General features: G+C 36.2%; 1 protein-coding gene across 1 annotated transcript in view; it reads left to right on the forward strand.

Moving 5' to 3' along the window:
* The window catches only part of COL24A1 (collagen type XXIV alpha 1 chain), a 413,841-nt gene that overhangs the window by 331,021 nt on the left and 62,947 nt on the right, over window positions 1-19,873 (forward strand). The window contains exons 44-47 of the mRNA XM_047085469.1: window positions 11,651-11,704; window positions 11,815-11,868; window positions 18,125-18,178; window positions 19,363-19,470. Coding sequence (XP_046941425.1) covers window positions 11,651-11,704; window positions 11,815-11,868; window positions 18,125-18,178; window positions 19,363-19,470 — 270 coding nt within the window. The remainder of the gene's footprint in view (window positions 1-11,650; window positions 11,705-11,814; window positions 11,869-18,124; window positions 18,179-19,362; window positions 19,471-19,873) is intronic.

The raw sequence follows: 19,873 nt of genomic DNA on the forward strand, positions 1-19,873 counted from the left end.
ATTTACATAACATTTGGATCTATAAGTATTTCTTAATCCAAGGAATTCAGTGTATTTAGGTTCTTTTTGGGTTGAGAAGCCAACCCACTGCTTCCAGAAAAATTTGAAAACCATCTTAAACTTCCTTAGCTTTTTTTTTTTGCTGAAAAACAACATGACTCTATTTTTTTTAGTTCATTTTCAGTTTTTTTTTTCATTTTTTTCATTTTTTAATTTTTTTAAATTTACATCCAAGTTAGTTAACATATAGTATAATAATGATTTCAGGAATAGAATCCAGTGATTCATCATGTACTTATAAGACCCAGTGTTCATCTCAACAAGTGTTCTCCTTATTGCCCCTTGCCCAATTAGCCCATCCCCCCACTCAAAACCCCTCCAGCAACCCTAAGTTTGTTCTCTATCTTTAAGCATCTCTTATGATTTGTCTCCCTCCCTGTTTTTATATTATTTTTGCTTCCATACCCTTATGTTCATCTGTTTCATATCTTAAATTCCACATATGGGTGAAGTCATATGACATTTGTCTTTCTCTGACTGAATAATTTCACTTAGCATGATACACTCTAGTTCCATTGCAACTGGCAAGATTTCATTCTTTTCCATCGCCGAGTAATATTCCATTGTATATATATACCACATCATCTTTATTCATTCATCAGTCAGTGGACATTTGGGCTCTTTCCATACTTTGGCTATTGTTGATAGCACTGCTATAAACATTGAGATGCATGTGCCCCTTCAAAACAGCACGCCTGTATCCTTTGGATAAATTCCTAGTAGTGCAGTTGCTGGGCCTTAGGGTAGTTCTATTTTTAATTCTTTAAGGAACTTCAACACTGTTCCAGACACCAGTTTGTATTCCCACAAATACTGCAAAAGGGTTCCCCTTTCTCCACATCCTCCCCAGCATCTGTTGTTTCCTGAGTTGTTAATTTTAGCCACTCTGACTGGTGTGTCACACCACTGGTGTGAGACACTGGTGGTGTCTCAATGTGGTTTTGATTTGTAGTTCCCTGATGATGAGTGATATTGAGCATCTTTTCATGTGTCTGTTGGCCATCTGGATGTCTTCTTTGGAAAAGTGTCTATTCATGTCCTCTGCCCATTTCTTCACTGGATTATTTGGTTTGGGGATGTTGAGTTTGGTAAGTTCTTTATAGATTTTGGATACTAACCCTTTATCTGATAGGTCATTTGCAAATACCTTTTCCCATTCTGTTGATTGCCTTTTAGTTTTGTTGATGGTTTCCTTGCGATGCAGAAGTTTTTTATCTTGATGAGGTCCCAATAGTTCATTTTTGCTTTTGTTTCCTTCCCTGCGGAGACATGTCAAGTAAGATGTTGCTGCAGCCAAGGTCAAAGAGGTTTTTGCCATCTTTCTCCTCTAGGATTTTGATGGCTTCCTGCCTTACATTTAGGTCTTTCATCTAATTTGAGTTTAATTTTAAGTAAGAAAGTGGTCCAGGAGCATTCTTCTGCATGCCACTGTCCAGTTTTCCCAATACCATTTGCTGAAGAGACTGTTGCTTTTCCATTGGATAGTCTTTCCTGCTTTTTCATATATTAGTTGGCCATATGTTTCTGGGTCCATTTCTGGGTTATCTATTCTGTTGCATTGATCTATGTGTCTGTTGTTGTGCCAGTATCATACTTTCTTGATGATTACAGCTTTGTAATACAGCTTGAAGTCCAGAATTATGATGCCTCCAGCTTTGATTTTCTTTTTCAGGATTGCTTTGGCTATTGAGGGTCTGTTTTAGTTCCATACAAATTTTAAGATTCTTTGTTCTAGCTCTGTGAAGAATGCTGGTGTTATTTTGATAGAGATTGCACTGAATATGTAGATTGCCTTGGAAAGTATTGACATTTTAACAATACTTATTCTTCCAATCCATGAGCATGGAATGTTTTTCCATTTCTTTGTGTCTTCTTCAATTTCTTTCATAAATTTTCTATAGTTTTCAGTGTATAGATTTTTCACCTCTTTGGTTAGGTTTATTCCTAGGTATATTATGGTTTTTGGTGCAATTGTAAATAGGACCAATTCCTTGATTTCTTTTTCTGCTGCTTCATTATTGATGTATAGAAATGCAGCCAATTTCTGTACATTGATTTTATATCCTGTGACTTTGCTGAATTCATGGATCAATTCTAGCAGTTTTTTGGTGGAATCTTTTGGGTTTTCGACATAGAGTATCATGTCATCTGCAAAAAGTGACAATTTGATTTCCTCCTCGCCAATTTGGATGCCTTTTATTTCTTTGTGTTTTCTCATTGCTGAGGCTAGGACTTCCAACACTATGTTGAAAAACAGTGGTAAGAGTGGACACACTTGTCATGTTCCTGACCTTAGAGGGAAAGCTCTCAATTTTTCCCCATTGAGGATGATATTAATGGTGGGTCTTTCATACATGGCTTTTATGATCTTGAGGTATGATCCTTCTATCCCTGCTTTCTTGAGGGCTTTTATCAAGAAAGGATGTATTTTGTCAAATGATTCGTCTACATCTATTGAGAGGATCATGTGGTTCTTTTTTTTTTAAATGTTTATTTATTTTTGAGACAGAGAGACAGAGCATGAGCAGGGGAGGGGCAGAGAGAGAGGGAGACACAGAATCCGAAGTAGCTCCAGGCTCTGAGCTGTCAGCACAGAGCCTGACGCGGGGCTTGAACTCACAGACCGCGAGACCATGACCTGAGCCGAAGTCAGACGCTCAACCGCCTGAGCCACCCAGGCACCCCGAGGATCATGTGGTTCTTATTCTTTCTTTTATTAATGTGATGTATCACATTGATTGATTTGTGGATGTTGAGCCATCCCTGCATCCCAGGAATAAATCCCACTTGATCGTGGTGAATAATTCTTTTAATGTATTGTTTGATCCAGTTGGCTAGTATCTTTGTTGAGAATTTTTACATCAGTGTTCATGAGGGAAATTGGTCTGTAGCTCTCCTTTCTAGTGGGGTCTTTGTCTGGCTTTGGAATCAGGGTAATGCTGGACTCAGAATGAGTTTGGAAGTTTTCTTTCCATTTCTAGTTTTTGCAACAGTTTCAAAAGAATAGGCATTAACTCTTCTTCTTTAAATGTTTCCAGGTAAAATTCCAGGCTTTCCCCTGGAAAGCCATTTAGCCCTGGACTCCTTTTTGGGAGGCGGGGGGAGATTTTTGATTACTGATTCTATTTCTTTCCTGGTTATAAGTCTGTTCAAATTTTCTATTTCTTCCTGTTTCAGTTTTGGTAGTTTATATGTTTCTAGGAATTTGTCCATTTCTTCCAAATTGCCCAATTTATTGGCATATAATTGCTCATAATATTCTCTTATTATTATTTGTATTTCTGCAATGTTGGTTGTGATCTCCCTTCTTTCATTCGTGATTTATTTGGGTCCTTTTTCTTTTTGATCAAACTGGCTAGGAGTTCATCAGTTTTGTTAATTCTTTCAAAAAATCAGCTCCTGGTTTCATTGATATGTTCTACTTTTTTTAAATTTCTATATCATTGATTTCTGCTTTAATCTTTATTATTTCCCATCTTCTGCTGTTTTCAGGCTTTATTTGCTGTTCTTTTTCCAGCTCTTTAAGGTGTATGGTTAGGTTGTTTATCTGAGATCTATCTTCCTTAGGAACACCTGGATTTCTATGTAGTTCCCTCTTATGACTGCCTTTTCTGCATCCCAGAGGTTTTGGGCTGTCATGTTATCATTTTCATTGACTTCCATGTACTTTTTACTTTCCTCTCTAATTTCATGGTTAACCCATTCATTCATTAGTAGAATGTTCTTTAATCTTCAAGTATTCGTGGTCTTTCCAATTTTTTTTTTTTGTGGTTGATTTTGAGTTTCATAGCGTTGTGGTCTGAATATATGATCAGTCTGAATATATGATCACGGTATGATCTTGATTTTTTGTTCTTGTTGAGGGCTGATTTGTGTCCCAGTATATGATCTGATCTGGAGAATGTTCCATATGCACTCAAGAAGAATATATATTCTGCTGCTTTAGGATGAAATGTTCTGAATATATCTGTGAAGTCTATCCAGTCCAGTGTGTCATTCAGAGCCATTGTCTCCTTGTTGATTTTCTGCTGAGATGATCTTTCCATTGTTGTAAGTGGGGTGTTGAAGTCCCCTACTATTATGGTATTATCATCAATGAGTTTCTTTATGTTTGTGATTAATTGATTTATATATTTGAGTGTTTTCACATTGGGAGCATAAGTGTTTACAACTATTAGATCTTCTTGATGTATAGACCCATTAATTATGATATAATGCTTTTCTTCATCTCTTGTTAGTCTTTATTTTAAAATCTAGTTTGAGGGGCGCCTGGGTGGCTCAGTCGGTTAGGCGTCCGACTTCAGCCAGGTCACGATCTCGCAGTCCGGGAGTTCGAGCCCCGCGTCAGGCTCTGGGCTGATGGCTCGGAGCCTGGAGCCTGTTTCTGATGCTGTGTCTCCCTCTCTCTCTGCCCCTCCCCCGTTCATGCTCTGTCTCTCTCTGTCCCAAAAATAAATAAAAAAAAACGTTGAAAAAAAAAATAAATAAATAAAATCTAGTTTGTCTGATATAAGTATGGGTACCACAGCTTTCTTTTGGTGACCATTAGCATGATAGATGGTTCTCCATCTCTTTACTTTCAATCTGAAGGTCTAAAACTCTTGTAAATGACATATAGATGGATCTTGTCTTCTTATCCATTCTGATACCCTACGTCTTTTGATTGGAGCGTTTAGTCCATTGACATTTAGAGTGAATAGTGAAAGATACGAATTTAGTGCCATTGTGTTGCCTGTAGAGTTGGAGTTTCTGGTGATATTCTCTGGTCCTTTCTAATCTTCATTGCTTTTGGCCTTTTTTGTTTTGTGTCATCTTTTCTCCCCTCAGAGAGTCCCCCTTAAATTTTATTTCAGGGCTGGTTTAGTTTAGTTAACTCTTATAGTTTTTGTTTGTCTGAGAAACCCTTTATCCCTCCTTCTATTTTGAATGACAGCCTTGCTGGATAAAGAGTTCTTGGCTGCATATTTTGTCAACTTACCACGTTGAATACATCCCGCCACTCCTTTCTGGCCTGCCACGTTTCTGTGGATAGGTCTGCTGTGAACCCGATCTGTCTTCCCTTATAGGTGAAGGACTTTTTTTCCCTTGCTTTCATAATTCTTTTCTTGTTTGTGTATTTTGTGATTTCGATTATGATATGCCTTATTGATGGTCGTTTTTTGTTGAATCTAATGGGAGTTCTCTATGCTTCTTGGATTTTGATTTCTGTGTCTTTCCCCAGATTAGGAAAGTTTTCTGCTATAATATTCTCACATAAACCTTCTACCCCTTTTTCTCTCTCTTCATCTTTTTGGACTCCTATGATTTGGATGTTATTCCTTTTTAGTAAGTCACTGTGTTCTCTAATTCTTGTATCATGCTTTTTTGCATTAGCTTCCCTTTTTCTTTTTTCTTTTTTTTTTTTTTTTGCTTTATTATTCTCCATAATTTTGTCTTCTATATCGCTGATTCGCTGCTCTGCTTCATCCATCCTTGCCGTTGTGGCAGCCATCTGAGATTCCATCTTGGTTATAACCTTTTTAATTTTGTCCTGACTAGATTTTACTTCTTTTATCTCTGCAGAAAGGGATTCTATGCTTTTTTCAACCCCAGCTAGTATTCTCATTATCATCGTTCTAAATTCTAGTTCAGACATCTTTCTTATATCTCTGTTCATTAAACCCTTGGCTGTCAATTCTTCCTGTTCTGTCTTTTGGGGTGAATTCCTTAGTTTTGTCGTTTTGAAAGAAGAAAAAGAATTAATAAAGCAAAAAATAAAAATGAGAAAATGAGAAACAAAAAAAAATACATAAATAAAGGAAGCTAGATCCTAGGTGTGTTTTGGTGGTTGTTGAAAAATTTTGATATAATAGAGAAACAATAGGAAAGAAAATGAAAAAAATAGTAAGAAAAGTTTAAAAACATAAAAAATGTGTATATAATAAAGTAGAATAAAATGAAATAAAAGTGGAATAGAATAAAAAGATTTACAAAAAAACAAAAACATAGTAAAAAGACTTAAACATATTTTTTTAAAAAGAAAATAAAAATAATTTTTTCTCTTTCTCTATCCAAGAAAAAGAAAAGAAAGGAGAGGGGAAAAACAATTTAAACAAACACAGAAGCAAAAAAATAATAGATAAACCAGGAAACAGAATGAAACCTGAATGAAGTTACATCCAGTTTCCCCTAGAACTCAAACTATGAAGCACTCTATACTCCATACACTAAGCACATGGAGTGATTTGTGCTGGTCTTCTAGGGGGCTGCACTTGGAGGTCACAGTTGGGTGGGACTTGTTGTAACAGCTCCATTCTTCGTTAGGTGGCACTGCTCAGCTTACTGGGGTGGATTGGTGTGGTGTGCATGCCCATGTGCATGGGCAGGGGCAGTGGAAATGGCTTCACCTAACTTCCTAGTTTTTGGCACAAGAATTTTGTGCTCTCACCGACCCATAATCAAGAACCCCTCCTTTGTCTCAGGCTTCTGTCCATTCCCCACTTATACCTTGTCCATGTCCAAGTCATCAGCCTGTTAGGCAGCACCTCCCTCCTGAGTTTTATCTCAGATGGGGATGTGTTTCCAAACCCCTCATTTCAGAGAACCCTGCAGGTTGGACCCACTCTGACCCTCTGGGGGAATGTCTCACTGAGCAATGGCCAGCTTGCACCAGAATATGTTCATGCAGTGGTGCAGCAGCAGAGGTTCAGAGATTATGGCAAATCACAATATACAGCCAGCGCCAGGTTTCACTGCACTCTGGTGTCTTTGTCCCAATATCAGCAAATGAGGCTGCTCTCCAGAGTCCGCTGGGACCTTTGCCTATGGGGAGGCCATATGGCCTCTACCAAATGCACTCAAAGCAGAGGAACCCCTTCTCCCCTTGTGGCCCACAGACCCCTTGAACCTCACTGTCTGCTCCTGGGGATTTACTCAAAACTAGAGCACTGCCAGGTATTGAGCTCCAGAACTTCCAACTCTGTGCTCCACTGTTTATAGATTCCTAATGGTATTGTAACCCTCTCCTTTCTACCCAGCAGTGGTTTTTAAGAACAGATTTCTTGTTCAGTCCCTTGTCAGTGTTTCCACTCTTTCCAGCTACTTTTGGGGGGAGTGCTTTTCCTGTATGATCCTAGTGTGCTGCACTCTCCCCCTTTTTCTTTCTCTGTTCTCTGTCCAGAAAAACACCTCCTTACCCTCTGCAACTTTTTCTCCCCCAGTTCACCTCTTCGCACCATGTACCTGCCGACTTCTGTGGCTCAAGTTATGCAGATTGTTGTGTTAATCATCGGATCAATTTCCTAGGTGTTCAAAATGGTTTGGTGCTGATCTAGCTGCACCTCAGCGATGAGACAAGCTGAGAACTTCTATGCTGCTGCGCCATTTTGGAAAACACCTTCCTTAGCCTTTTCTGTGCATAACTTCACACATTCTCAGGAAAATCAAGTTCTTGCAATATCTTCTTTTGGCCTCTACCAACTGTGAAATATTTGGTTGCTAAACTAGCCAATTTACTGGCAAACAAACAAATAGATATTCTTTTGGAAGAAGAAAAGAATCTCTTCATCTGGCTAGCAGAAGAGAAACCCTGCCTGTCTTATTCTGAATAGTCACACCTTATTCAGAAATCCTTCATCAGAGAACTTCTTCCTGGGCTCACTGTGGAATCAATTTCTCCTTCCTCATTCCACAAATATTCCTGATTATGTTTTCAGTTGTCAATATTGCATGAATTAGTTTGATCCACATCTTCCTTTATGTCTTATTCTATCCTATGTCCTTAGTCTTTAGAGGTCATTTTGTAATTTGTTGGTGGTTTTATTCGAAACAAGCCATCATGAACCAGGCAGCCATAATAATTTTATTACTTAGACATCTGAAAGCCATGAAATATCCACACTTGTCCCCTGCCAGGTTTTCCAAGCACAAGTTTGATTCATATAGGGGAACTGTGCTTTATTTATAGTTAGATTATTCTGTTGTAGCCTCAGGTGAAATTTTCAAATGTTTGTTTTTCTATCATTTTAAAGTGTATATACTATCATTTCACTGTGGTAAACTAATGATTAACATTATCGTCAACCCTTCTTTTAATTGTACTAAAATACACATAATATAAAATTTAACATTTTAACAATTCTAAAGTGTACAATTCAAAGATATTAGTACATTCCCAATATTGTACAACCATCACACGCTACATAGTTCCAGAACATTTACATTACCCTAAAAAGGAAGCCTCATACCCATTAAGCAGTTAGTCTGTATTTCTCCCAGGCTTTGGCAACCATTACTCTGCTTTCTGACTCTATTGAGTTATCTCTTCTGGATATTTCATATAAATGGAATTGTATAATATATAGCTTTTTGTGTCTGGCTTCATTTCACTTAATGTATTATATTGTAATCGATGTTGTAGAATGTTTTAGTACTCCATGCCTTTCTATGACTGAATAATTATCACCAATCTTTTTAAAAACATTTTTATATTTACAAATGTTCTTACAATTGTAGTGAGCTCACAGTTATCTTTTGGGATTAAAAAAATTGAATGATAATGTAGATTTTGCTTCCATTTTGCTGTGAAAAGTTAGAAATTTTTAAAAATCTTGTTCACCATCTTTTGTTCTCTTTTCCTCTTGAAGAAACTGAGAATTACAAAAGTCATGTGTCTTGCTCATTATCATCAATAAATACTTAGTAGTAAGTACTTAGTACTTATTAGGAATCATTATACATGACAGATCTTATGTGTCATGCATAATAAAATCTCGGTCCACTCATCATATATTTGAGTGTCTGCCATAGGCCAGGAACAGAGCTAGAAGACATAAGTATAATACTGGATACCCCAGATACAGTACTTGCCTCTGTGGACATCACATGTAGAAGACATATAATAAGAACATTTAATCAGCATAAAAACAGATATAGTAAATTATAGTTGTCATCCAGAAAACTATACATCTCAAAGGTCGAGATAAATTCATGTAAGGCTTGAGAAAGAGAGAAAATATAGTGGGAATAAGCATATTATACTGTCAACATCTGCTTTTTAAAAATATGAGCAGAAATATACAGATACCCAAGATTAAATCAGACTAAATTTGTGTGAGATGAAGTCCTAGAAATACATGGAATAAATTACATTCTAGCTCAAACTCCATTTCACTTTGGTTTGGTCAGTTTTATCATCCTCCCCAAATTTGATCATATTCTTTCTATGTCTTCAATTCAGTGAATGCTACCATCAGACATTAAAGTATTCAAGCCAATAAATGAATAGTCCTTCTCTCTATCTTTCTGTCCATTCTGTATCTCTCTGTCCCCCTCTGTCTATTGCTCTCTCTGTGTGTCCGTTTCTATTTCTCTCCTTTTGTTTCTTTCTGTCCCTTTATCTCTCTTGTTCTCTCCCTCCTCTCCCTTCTCTCTCCTCTCATCTCCCAAATTCAATTGGCCACTTCTTTTGACCTTAGATAGCTCTGGAATCTAGCCATTTTGACCTACTTTAGTTTAGGTTTCATAATTTTTGTCTGAATTATTGTAATAGCTTCCAAACTAGACTTCCTATCCCTAGTCAGAGCCCTCTCAAAGCCATTCTCCACTTAACATGTTCTGTCAGATAAATCTTCATTTATTCCCCCATGCTATCCACTCTGCCAGAATATCTTCTTTTTACTTTACTGCCTGGAACACTCATCCTTCAAGATTCAGCTTATCATCACTTCCCTTATAAAATCCTTGACCATCTAACTCCCCTTCACCATTTAGCCCATCCCACTACTAATATCATCAGGCAAAGTCAATCACTTCCCAGAACCTTGCCTACATAACTTTATAATAATATTTACTACATCATATTTAATTTTTAACATTGCAGAAAATGGCCTTTCTCAATTTTTATTGAAATAGACAGAACTAGAGGAATTACAGTGAAACTTCTAGAAAGCAAGTTTGTTTTTAGTGAGATTTGTATCCAGACTTCACAAAACCAGGAGAAGCTATTGGCTATTTTATGACCATTCTAAAAAGGTCTTTATAAAACACAGACAAAAATGGTGGCAAAGTCACAACTGGCCATCATGATCTTGAGTTTTATAGTTTGCTCATCTGTTCACTCTCACTACGTTGTATAACTTCATCCTTTCACCAATCACTTCTCTCCTGAATTCTGCTTCATCAATGACTTATAATAGTCATATATACTTACACCACATTTCCTCTTGACTGACCTCATTCTGTTATTGTTGACTCTGCTCATGTTTTGCTAGTAAGGCGATGTGTGGTAATGGTATTCTCTTTAGTTATGGCCATGTTCTATAGAAAGCCTTCCAAACAGTCTTTGTCTCTTGGCAATGTTCACTCTGTTAAATAATTCTTTTTTTTTTTTTAATCAGGAGGTTGAATCTTAAAACCACAAACAGTTGCCTCAAAGAATGCAAACAAAGAGAGCTTAAACTGATCTTTCTGTGAGATAAATATCATTAGTCTATATAGGCAATCCTTACTTCTCCTAGTCCAGAAAAAGGAGATGAGCCTACTAACTGTTTTTTCTATGGCATTCTTTCTGTAATACACAGAGTAGGAGGAAAGAAATTCTAAAGTGAAAAGGACGGTAGGGAAGGGGAAGAATGAGACTGCATGCAGAATTCTTTATGCATAATCTGAAATGCCCTTGGGTTGTTGCTAGTTTCTATTTACACACTTGAAAAGGGAAATGTGGTAGGTCAGCATTCCTTCCTAGGAGGACTAGGGTGATGACAGACTGCTGAATATCAAAGTCACTTGATGTGTCTTGGCATTATATACATTAATGACTCCCAATTTTCAATACTAAATTTATCCAAGTGGTATAAATACCATAAATACTAAATTTATCCAAGTGGTATATCCAAGTGGTATACTTCTACAATAGGAATAGGCTGAAAAAGGAAATTTGTTCTCAAACTTTTTATTTCTTTGGTTATTTACTGTCTTAGTTTCCTGACCAGAATTATTATAAACTGGGCAGTTTCAAACAACAGAAATTTATTCTCTCCCAGTTCTAAATACCAGAAATCTGAAACGATGGTGTTAACAGACCTTGCTCCCTCTGCAGTTTCTAGAAGAGAATTCTTCCTTTCCTCTTCTAGCTTCTGATGGCTGACAATGCTCCTTGTGGCTGCATAGCTCCAGTTTCTGCCTATGCCTTCACATGGCCCTCTTCTTTGTTGTTTGTATCTATCTCTCTCTTCTAAGGGTACTTGTCATAGGCCATTCAGGATAATCTCTTTTTAAGATCATTAACTTAATGATATCTGCAAAGACCCTTTTTCCAAAAAAGATCATATTCACAGTCTGTGGGGTTTAGGGCATAGAGATTTTCAGGTGTACTACCATTCAACCTACTATGTTGACCTATGTACAAAACAAAACAAAACTTTACAGGCTTTCTCAATTGTCATAATATCCAGTGGCTATTATGTTCTGTAATATTTCTGAAAAAGAATCATAATTTTTGATATTTAAATTGAATTTTGTAACATTTTGCTACCATTTTAAGTGATACTACCCTATTCTCTGAGTTGCATGTCTCTATTTACTCTAATAATATGATCTTTTCTATTCCTAGGGTCCCATGGGTATACCAGGACCAAGAGGTGCTACTGGACAACAAGGGCCCCCAGTATGTTTTGAGAACGTTCTTTGTGATTCTGGCATTGAAAAAAATTAATGTTAATATATCTTATTTGGTGTCTGTTTTTTATGTGATTTCTCTTTGGTTTCTTATTAAAGGGTGAGCCAGGTGACCAGGGTGAACAAGGACTAAAAGGAGAGAGAGGATCTGAAGTAAGTTGAAATTATTTAAGATAATTTGAAACTTACTGTTGGTTTGAGAGAGCAGGGACATAGGAACTGCTGTTTATCATAACTTAAATGATCATTCACCCTTCCAGAGCAAGGATCACTGTAGGCCTCTAATCAGAGTATTTGTCAATAATTGTGCTAAAACAAGATTATTGATTAAGTTCATGTGTTCTGACTGCCATCCACATTTCCCTTTACCAGCAGCCTTCTGGTAAAAATTGCTTAAGGTTGTCCCAAACTACTCCTCTTTCCTTGGGATTTCAAGCAGAAGTACCAATAGGCCTTAAGACCAGCATTGCAAAGTGAAACTCTATCAGTCAAACCTACTTAGTTGTTGTAGTAGAGTAGGGGGAGAAATAGTTTGACTATGTGACACAGACTCACAGTTTGTTTAAAACACTTTTTTTTTTCCATAAGTCAGTTATCTGTTATCAAACAAACTAAAAATGTATTAGCTTATTGGATGTAGTCTCTTTCCCTGTGCACTGATAGATGTTGCCTCAACCTTACTGAAGGTTGTTGCCTTATAACTTGCTTTGTGATTTGTACCATCAGTTTACTGCTATCCTGCATTTCATGGCATTCTGATTTCACATGCTATTGATTTTAAATAGAATTCTTAAAAAAATTTAGTGTAATTTTAATAATAAATTAGGTGAGAATGGATAAAAAGTATGAATTTGAAACCACATTTCTCCTAATTTGTTAAGCAATCTTCACCCATACTTTGTGCTTCCTACTTAAAGGAGTAATAAAATTGAGTTGAATCTGATTTTACATAGGTGTTCACTCACCTTAAAGCCATTTTTGAATGGTCTTTACATCTACCTAATAACTCTTTGTCAGGTTCCTTAATAAATAAAAACTAATAAATAAAAAATAAAAATATCCCATGGAAGGCAAGCCTTAACAAGAGAAAACACACAGAGAGAAGATAATTGTCTCATTCACTTAGAATTTTTTAAAAGTTTATTTATTTATTTTGAGAGAGAGAGAGCACATGTGTGCATGAGTAGGGGAAGAGCAGAGAGAGGAGAGAGAATCCCAAGCAGGTTCTGAGCTATCAGCATATAGCCAGAAGCAGGGCTTGAACTCACGAACCATGAGATTATGACCTGAGCTGAAACCAAGAGTCGGACGCTTAACCATCTGAGCCACCCAAGCACCCCTCCTCCCCCGCTTAGAATTTTTAATACCAAAATTGGAAAAAGTAGTGGAAACAGCTAGGAACCTAGAATACTGCTACTGCCTTCTTGTGACTTGCATTAAGTGCCTAAGGATGCAAATGCTCCCCCAAGGTTTGATCCCAAAATTTCTCATCTCTTAGAATTAGTACTTTCATATTCTTAGTATTTTCTTTTTCTTTTTTGACATATCTCAGGAAGAAGAAATGTTTTGGTATTTATTAGTATCTGTTAAAATTATGCCAGTGAAAATCATATATTCTTACTAAACAACTACATATCCAGCCTACATGGTCAACTTACCCTGGGTATCAGAGCCAAAAGATTCTGAGAAGCCATGGTTTAAATTCTGTATAATTCAAGGGAATTAGTTCTTTCCTGCCTTGGGCAATGCTGACATACAGTTCAAGGTTACATTAAAAAAGCGTCTTAGGAGCTCCTGCGTGTCTCAGTCGGTTAAGCGTCTGTCTTTAGCTCAGGTCATGATCTCAAGTTTGTGAGTTCAAGTTCATGATCTTGCAATAGGTGAGTTCAAGCCCTGCTTCGGGCTCTTTGCTGTCAGCTGGGAGCCTGGAACCTGCTTCAGATTCTGTGTCTCCTTCTCTCTGTTCTGCCCCTGCTTGTGCTCTCTCTCTCTCTCTGTCAAAAATAAATAAACGTTTTTAAAAAAGAATTTAAAATACTAATAATTGCTACAAGAATAATCATTGACCATGTATTATTCACTAGGGACACCTTCAGTGGTCAGGTGGATCCTGTCCAATTACTGTCTTCTTGTTTTTGCAAATCTTTAAATTTGTTTTTTAGATTTAGAAATGGCCCTTTAAAATCATCTGGACCACCCTCTCATTTTACAGATGAAGAAATTTAAGCCTCAGACAGATTGAGTTACCTAAGATCACAGAATTAGTTAACAGAACTAACAATAGAAACTTTATTTCTTGACTCCCAATATTATACAAAAGCCTGCTATTACTTTGAAATCTTTTATGATTAATTTTACTTAACCATCTAACTTATTCATTGGGCTCTCATTCATGACACAGTAGAGAGAAAGAACAAGTCAAATTCAATAGCAGAACCACTACATTTTCAAAAAGACTTTTGTAATTTAAATGTAGTGAACTGTCCTGTAATGGCTTTCCAAGACTAAGACTCAAGCCAAAATCTTATTTTTCTTCCAAAACAAAATTCCAGATTTTAGTGAATTGAAATTTCTTGGTTAGAGAAAAAAAAGAAGAGAGAGAAAGAGTATAATTATTGCCTAACTCTCAATCTGTGTTTGTATTGTAAATCTGTCCTAACAAAGTTAGAACTAGCTAAGTATTGAGGTAACTATCCTTCAACTTCATTTAAATAACAGGTTTTGGACTATGATGACACATTTTTAAAATGTCCAGTATCAAATAGGAAAGGCAAACGATTTTTATTTGTAGTCTTTAGAGTGAGCATAAAATTGTGCTTTTTCTTTTGTCTGGCTTAGCTTTGAAAAACATGATGGCCTATTTGAAATCAGATCCATTTAAAACAGTAAAGTCTATTTATTGATTTATGAGGTATTTAATATTTAAATAGAATAACATGAGTAAGTTAAGTTTGAAAGTAGCATTAGAATACTTCTAGCTTTACTATAGTTGAGTTCTGGGTATTAGTTGAAGAGTGACTTTCTTTTCCTTCTTATGATAGCAACTCAGTCATGTACCAACACCTCATATAACAACATATTATCTTTGTCTTTGGCCCAAATCTATAATTTCCTACAAATAGGAGACTACCTCTCCGTAGGATTAATGTTTAGTAATGCCTGGCTCTTAATTTAGTTATAAGCCAACAATTCCATTTTGAGATTTTTTTTAATGTGCAGTTTTTTTAAAGTATCAGTGTTCTACACTTTATTGATCTTTATACATATAAAATCTCCACTGTTAGACTATGGCTTTTCTAGCTGGCCTACTTCCTTTTAGTATGATGACAATAATTGTAATAAGGAAATCTTTCCTGATTTGAACATCTCAAAACAGCAGACATTACAGTTTTGTTATTTGTTAAATACTTTTTGTCTTCAATAGGCAGATTTTACCACTATTGTCCTATTACAAGTAGCAAAGTATACTTCAAAAATAATTTTTATAGTCATACTTTTTCTGTTGTGTTATTCTATTGGAAGCTGCTTCCTGATGCCCATCCAGGTCTGATTAACATCCTAGTTTTCATGATAACAGACCCATACATGTAGATTTCAGTGCACAACATTTAGCTTTTCTGAAATAATCCCCAACATAATGGTCATCCCAAAATGTAATCAGTCTGTGATGATATGTGAATCTCTTTGTTTTTATTTTGTTATATAAGCATTTGGAGTAAAGCCATTACTCACATGCATAGTATGTCTGAACCTTAAGTCACAAACTCAGGTATACTAAAAATATAATTTTGTTTATGTTCTTTATGATGGAACTTAACATCCATCCTGAGTGCCCATCCTGCCTGGTGGTAGAAACCTAATTGGTAGAACATTCTAGTCAATTAACTGTCTTTAATTCCATCCATACAAATATCCTGCGTTTGATTTAGAGTTTTCCTATTCATTCTCTTGTCAAGTCTGCAGTTACATTCTGGGTGGCAGTGGTGGGGAAGAGGAATGGAAGGTGAGTTTGGTCTTCAGTCGTTTATTTACACCAGTATACACTGAAATGCACATCATCCATTTAGGTCCTTAGTAGCCATCATCCCACCATGTTGACATCTACCTTGGCCCTCCTTGCAGAAGTTCTTTAATCCATGCTGGCATGTATAGCTATTTTCTGTGTACAGAAAAGGTACAAAGTCTCTTTTATATAGGCCTTTAAGAGCCATCTGCTTCTGTTCTTGGCCACGTGGAAATGTATTCTGCTAATCCCCTTACCATGCTGGGTGCTCGTGGGACTCAGACTTTCTCAAGCCCACCAGCCTAGACATCCCAATGTAGAAATTTCTACTCTACTGCTGACACTCAGTGCAGTTCATGTGGACTTCTAAATGAGGACTTTAGTCTCCCTAGCCATTGTCTCTGTGCCCAAATTCCCATACTTATCTGAGGGTATTATTGCTTCCCCCACACCAGGACTTGAGGGTAGAGTGAGGTATAAAGGGCCCTTCTCAGAGATTCCTGTCAGTGTCAAACAATCTTGCTTCTCTTATGCTTTTGTTTTTACCTTTCACCAACTTGAAGATATTTATATTCCCTTAAGTAGAAAAATTTTTCTCTTATACTATTATAATTCTAAATCTGTTCTTTATGGCATAAATTGTATGACTGGACTCCTTTGTCACCTTGGTTTTTGATACTCAAATATAGAGTTTTCATATTTAAAAATCATTTTTTTTCGGTTGAGCATCCAACTTTAGCTGGGGCCCTGATCTCACGGTTTGTGGGCTCCAGCCTCATGTCAGGCTTTGCGCTGACAGCACAGAGCCTGTTTCAGATTCTCTGTCTCCCTCTCTCTCTGCCCCTTCCCTTCTCATGCTCTCTCTCTCTCAAAGATAAATAAACATTGGGGGAAAAGTTATAAAATTTAATAAAAAATAAAAATTAGGCTTTCTTTTTAAAAATGTATTCTTCTCAAAATATTATATCCTTCTAAAATTATTACCTCACCATGAGTTTCAGAAGACTATGTGGAAATCCATAAGCTAAGGAAAAGTCTATTTTGAAAATCTAAAATCTAGAGCAGGTCTATCACTTTGCATAAAAAAAAATACTGTGAAGGAAAAAATACTCTGGCTAACATATTTGAATATTATCATAGTTCATATACTATTTAATTAGTGCTATTAGAGATACCTGAAATCACAATTTTTTCAGTATTTAAAATCTTGTAGTTTTATTTTATTTCTTTATTGTGTCCTAAAAGGTATATTTTATTTTAGAGAGCATATGTTCCAGAAATTTCTTCCCCTTCAACTTAACTCAGATCATCTACTGTTTCATTTTCTGGTTTCCTCACCCTTAGAAAGACTTTATATTAGTGACCTTTTAAGTCAAGTAAAGTAGTTCTCCAAGTTGGAGGTAGAACTCTTGTTCCATATAGCTTCCCATTATCAAATTCTAACAAAGATTTTTATCTCTTATACAAAATGCCCTTTTTTTCTATTACTACATATACTATTTCTTCTTAAAATATTAAGTTCATTTTCAGAAGATGTAATATGTTATGAAATTATTTACTTTGTTGTTCTCAAATTGAATCTTTGGCACAATTTATCTGAAATTTGAATAACTTAACATCCCGTTTTGGTGGAATTATCCTGTTTGTGACAACTTCTGATGACTTCTGAGAAATGTGTCTGGTAATGACAATATGCTTCTTTTTCTTATTTGTGAACTAGGTCACTCTTTTCCACATTTTTCTTTTTAAAATAATTTTAGGATATCATCACAATAATGGCATGATTTGCAAGGGCAAAATTCCTAACTATCCTGGCAGACCAGTTACTGCTGAATCAATTATGATTTAAAACATCTCCCACATGGAAAAACAAAGAGTTCCGTGGGAAATAAATATCTTTTCTTTGATTCACAAGTATGTTCTTGTCTATGCTTCCAGATAAGCACATTTTAGGCTATTGGTTCATGTCCCTTACTACAATGTGAGTGCCTTGAGATCAGTAACTTTGACTTTGCACTCCCAACAGAGCACAGAGTACCTGATACGTAAAACTTGGTAAATGTTTATTGAATTAATAAATCACTTTGCCACTTTCAATAGGAAGACAAAAGCTCTGTCTGAAAAGGTGGACATTTATTAAATAATATTTAGTTCCCTTTTAGAGCCAGTATTTAAATTTTTACATCATAGAATTTGGAGCTAGATGGAAATTCATAGATTATCTGGTCAAACTCTCATTTTCAGATAAAGAAAATGACTCCCAGGGAAGTTAAATGACAATCTCAATGATATACAGCTAGTTAGTGGCATTACGTGCTGTGGCATCCAGGTCTCAGGGTTCTTTTCTATGCCTTCAGTTTAATTAAGTTTATTACAATTAATTACAGCTGTGCTTCACATTTTTAGGGTCCTAAAGGGAAAAAAGGCACTCCTGGCCCTGCTGGGAAACCTGGGATTCCTGTAAGTAATAGACGCTTTTCATCTTTCTTGTTTTTCTAAATAGAATTGGCAACTTCAGCAAGCAGAAGGTTTGGGGCCAATTATGACAAGTGTTGGATAAATCAGCTTGTCTTCAAAAAATAATTTAAGCCCACGCTGGAACACAGAGGGAACAAAATATGACCATGAGTTCAAAACCAAGCTTGCTGTACAAATACAAGTCTCAGCAATTGAAGGATGCTATTTTCCGGTGTTATGGAGCTCTCTCTGTGGACTCATGCTACTCTCTGATCATGAACCACTGAAAACAGGGAACTGGAAATATAACTAAATGATTGGTGAGAAAGGTCAGAGATCTTCAAGCATGAATAAAAAGCCTAAGCTGGATTGTAATGGAAGGACTCAGCCTCTCAGTTCCCTGGCAAGTAGAACAGAAAGTCTTAGAAAAGAATGTTTTAAATCATTTCATCACAGAATAAAGATTGATTTTACCTTAGCCATCAGCTTCCTCTAGGCAGGCAAATATGTGTTGACTGGCTTATTAGCAGAGACTTACTTCCTGCTGGTCTTCCCCAGCCAAGGGTGAGATGTCTACTTTGGGTGGCCTGTGTTGGCTCAAAAAAGAAGAGAAAATGAACACAAAATATAAGCACATTCAGACCAGAGATTCATATAGGTAATATCCACTTACCCAAGAGTAGAAAAAAAATGTTCAGACCTTTATTCAGTCATATAATCATCTATTTCAAAATGCTAACAAAAAGTTATTGTTTTTTGATAAATTATTGTTTTGTAATTTGTAGTTTTTTGATAAATTATTGTTTTGTAATTTGTTTCTTGAGAAAATAATATGGCATGAGGTTTTGCAGATAGTAAATGATAGCTGTTTCCTATGCTGACAGATGCATATAGCTGACTTTTCACCATAGCTGGGTAAAGCATGGGCCAGTACAATGAAAAGTATCAGAGAATTACACTAAAGCTGAAAAGCTTACACAGCACATTTTAGTTAGCTTGGTGGCATTTCTGTTTAGGGAACTTTTAAAGAGTTACCTGATCTGTGGAATCCAAAAAGGAATTCAGGAAACAGGAAAATTTATCCTGGGGTAGGGTATTAAAAATGTAAACATCCCCCTCCCAAAGGTAATTGTCATTTAAACATTTGTACAGCATCTGTCTATAATCCATGTAATTTAATTACCAAGGGTCTTCCAGGCCTACCTGGGCCAAAAGGCATGCAAGGATACCATGGAGCTGATGGCATTTCAGGAAACTCTGGAAAAGTTGGGCTACCAGGAAAACAGGGACTTCCTGTGAGTAGAATGAATATCTCTTTACTTTTTATTTCTTATTTATAAGTGTCTTTTTGCTAGACCATATATATTTTAGCTTTCTTAGTTTTGATACTGTCTCAGATTAGCCAATCACTGCTTTAATAGTTGTTTTGGAATTATGTTTATGATCTCCAGGGAATGTCAATGAGTACCTTCTCTTGCATATTTTATATCTAATAACTCATACATAATATATGCCATTTTTGCACATATAAAAGCTTATAAATAAGAACCATAAAGAAGCACAATTTTAGGGACTACACAACCCAACTGTGTTTTGAGTTCATCAAATATCTTAAGCCACCTTTGGAACATTGAAGGCAGCTTTTGTACTACAAAGCAGAGTTCAGTAGTTGCAACAAAGACCAATGGCCTCACAAAA

Source organism: Lynx rufus, unplaced genomic scaffold, assembly GCF_022079265.1.
Source record: "Lynx rufus isolate CCGP_SWC_20201006 ecotype Redwood Valley unplaced genomic scaffold, mLynRuf1.p SCAF_2, whole genome shotgun sequence".
Classification (NCBI taxonomy): Eukaryota; Metazoa; Chordata; class Mammalia; order Carnivora; family Felidae; genus Lynx; species Lynx rufus.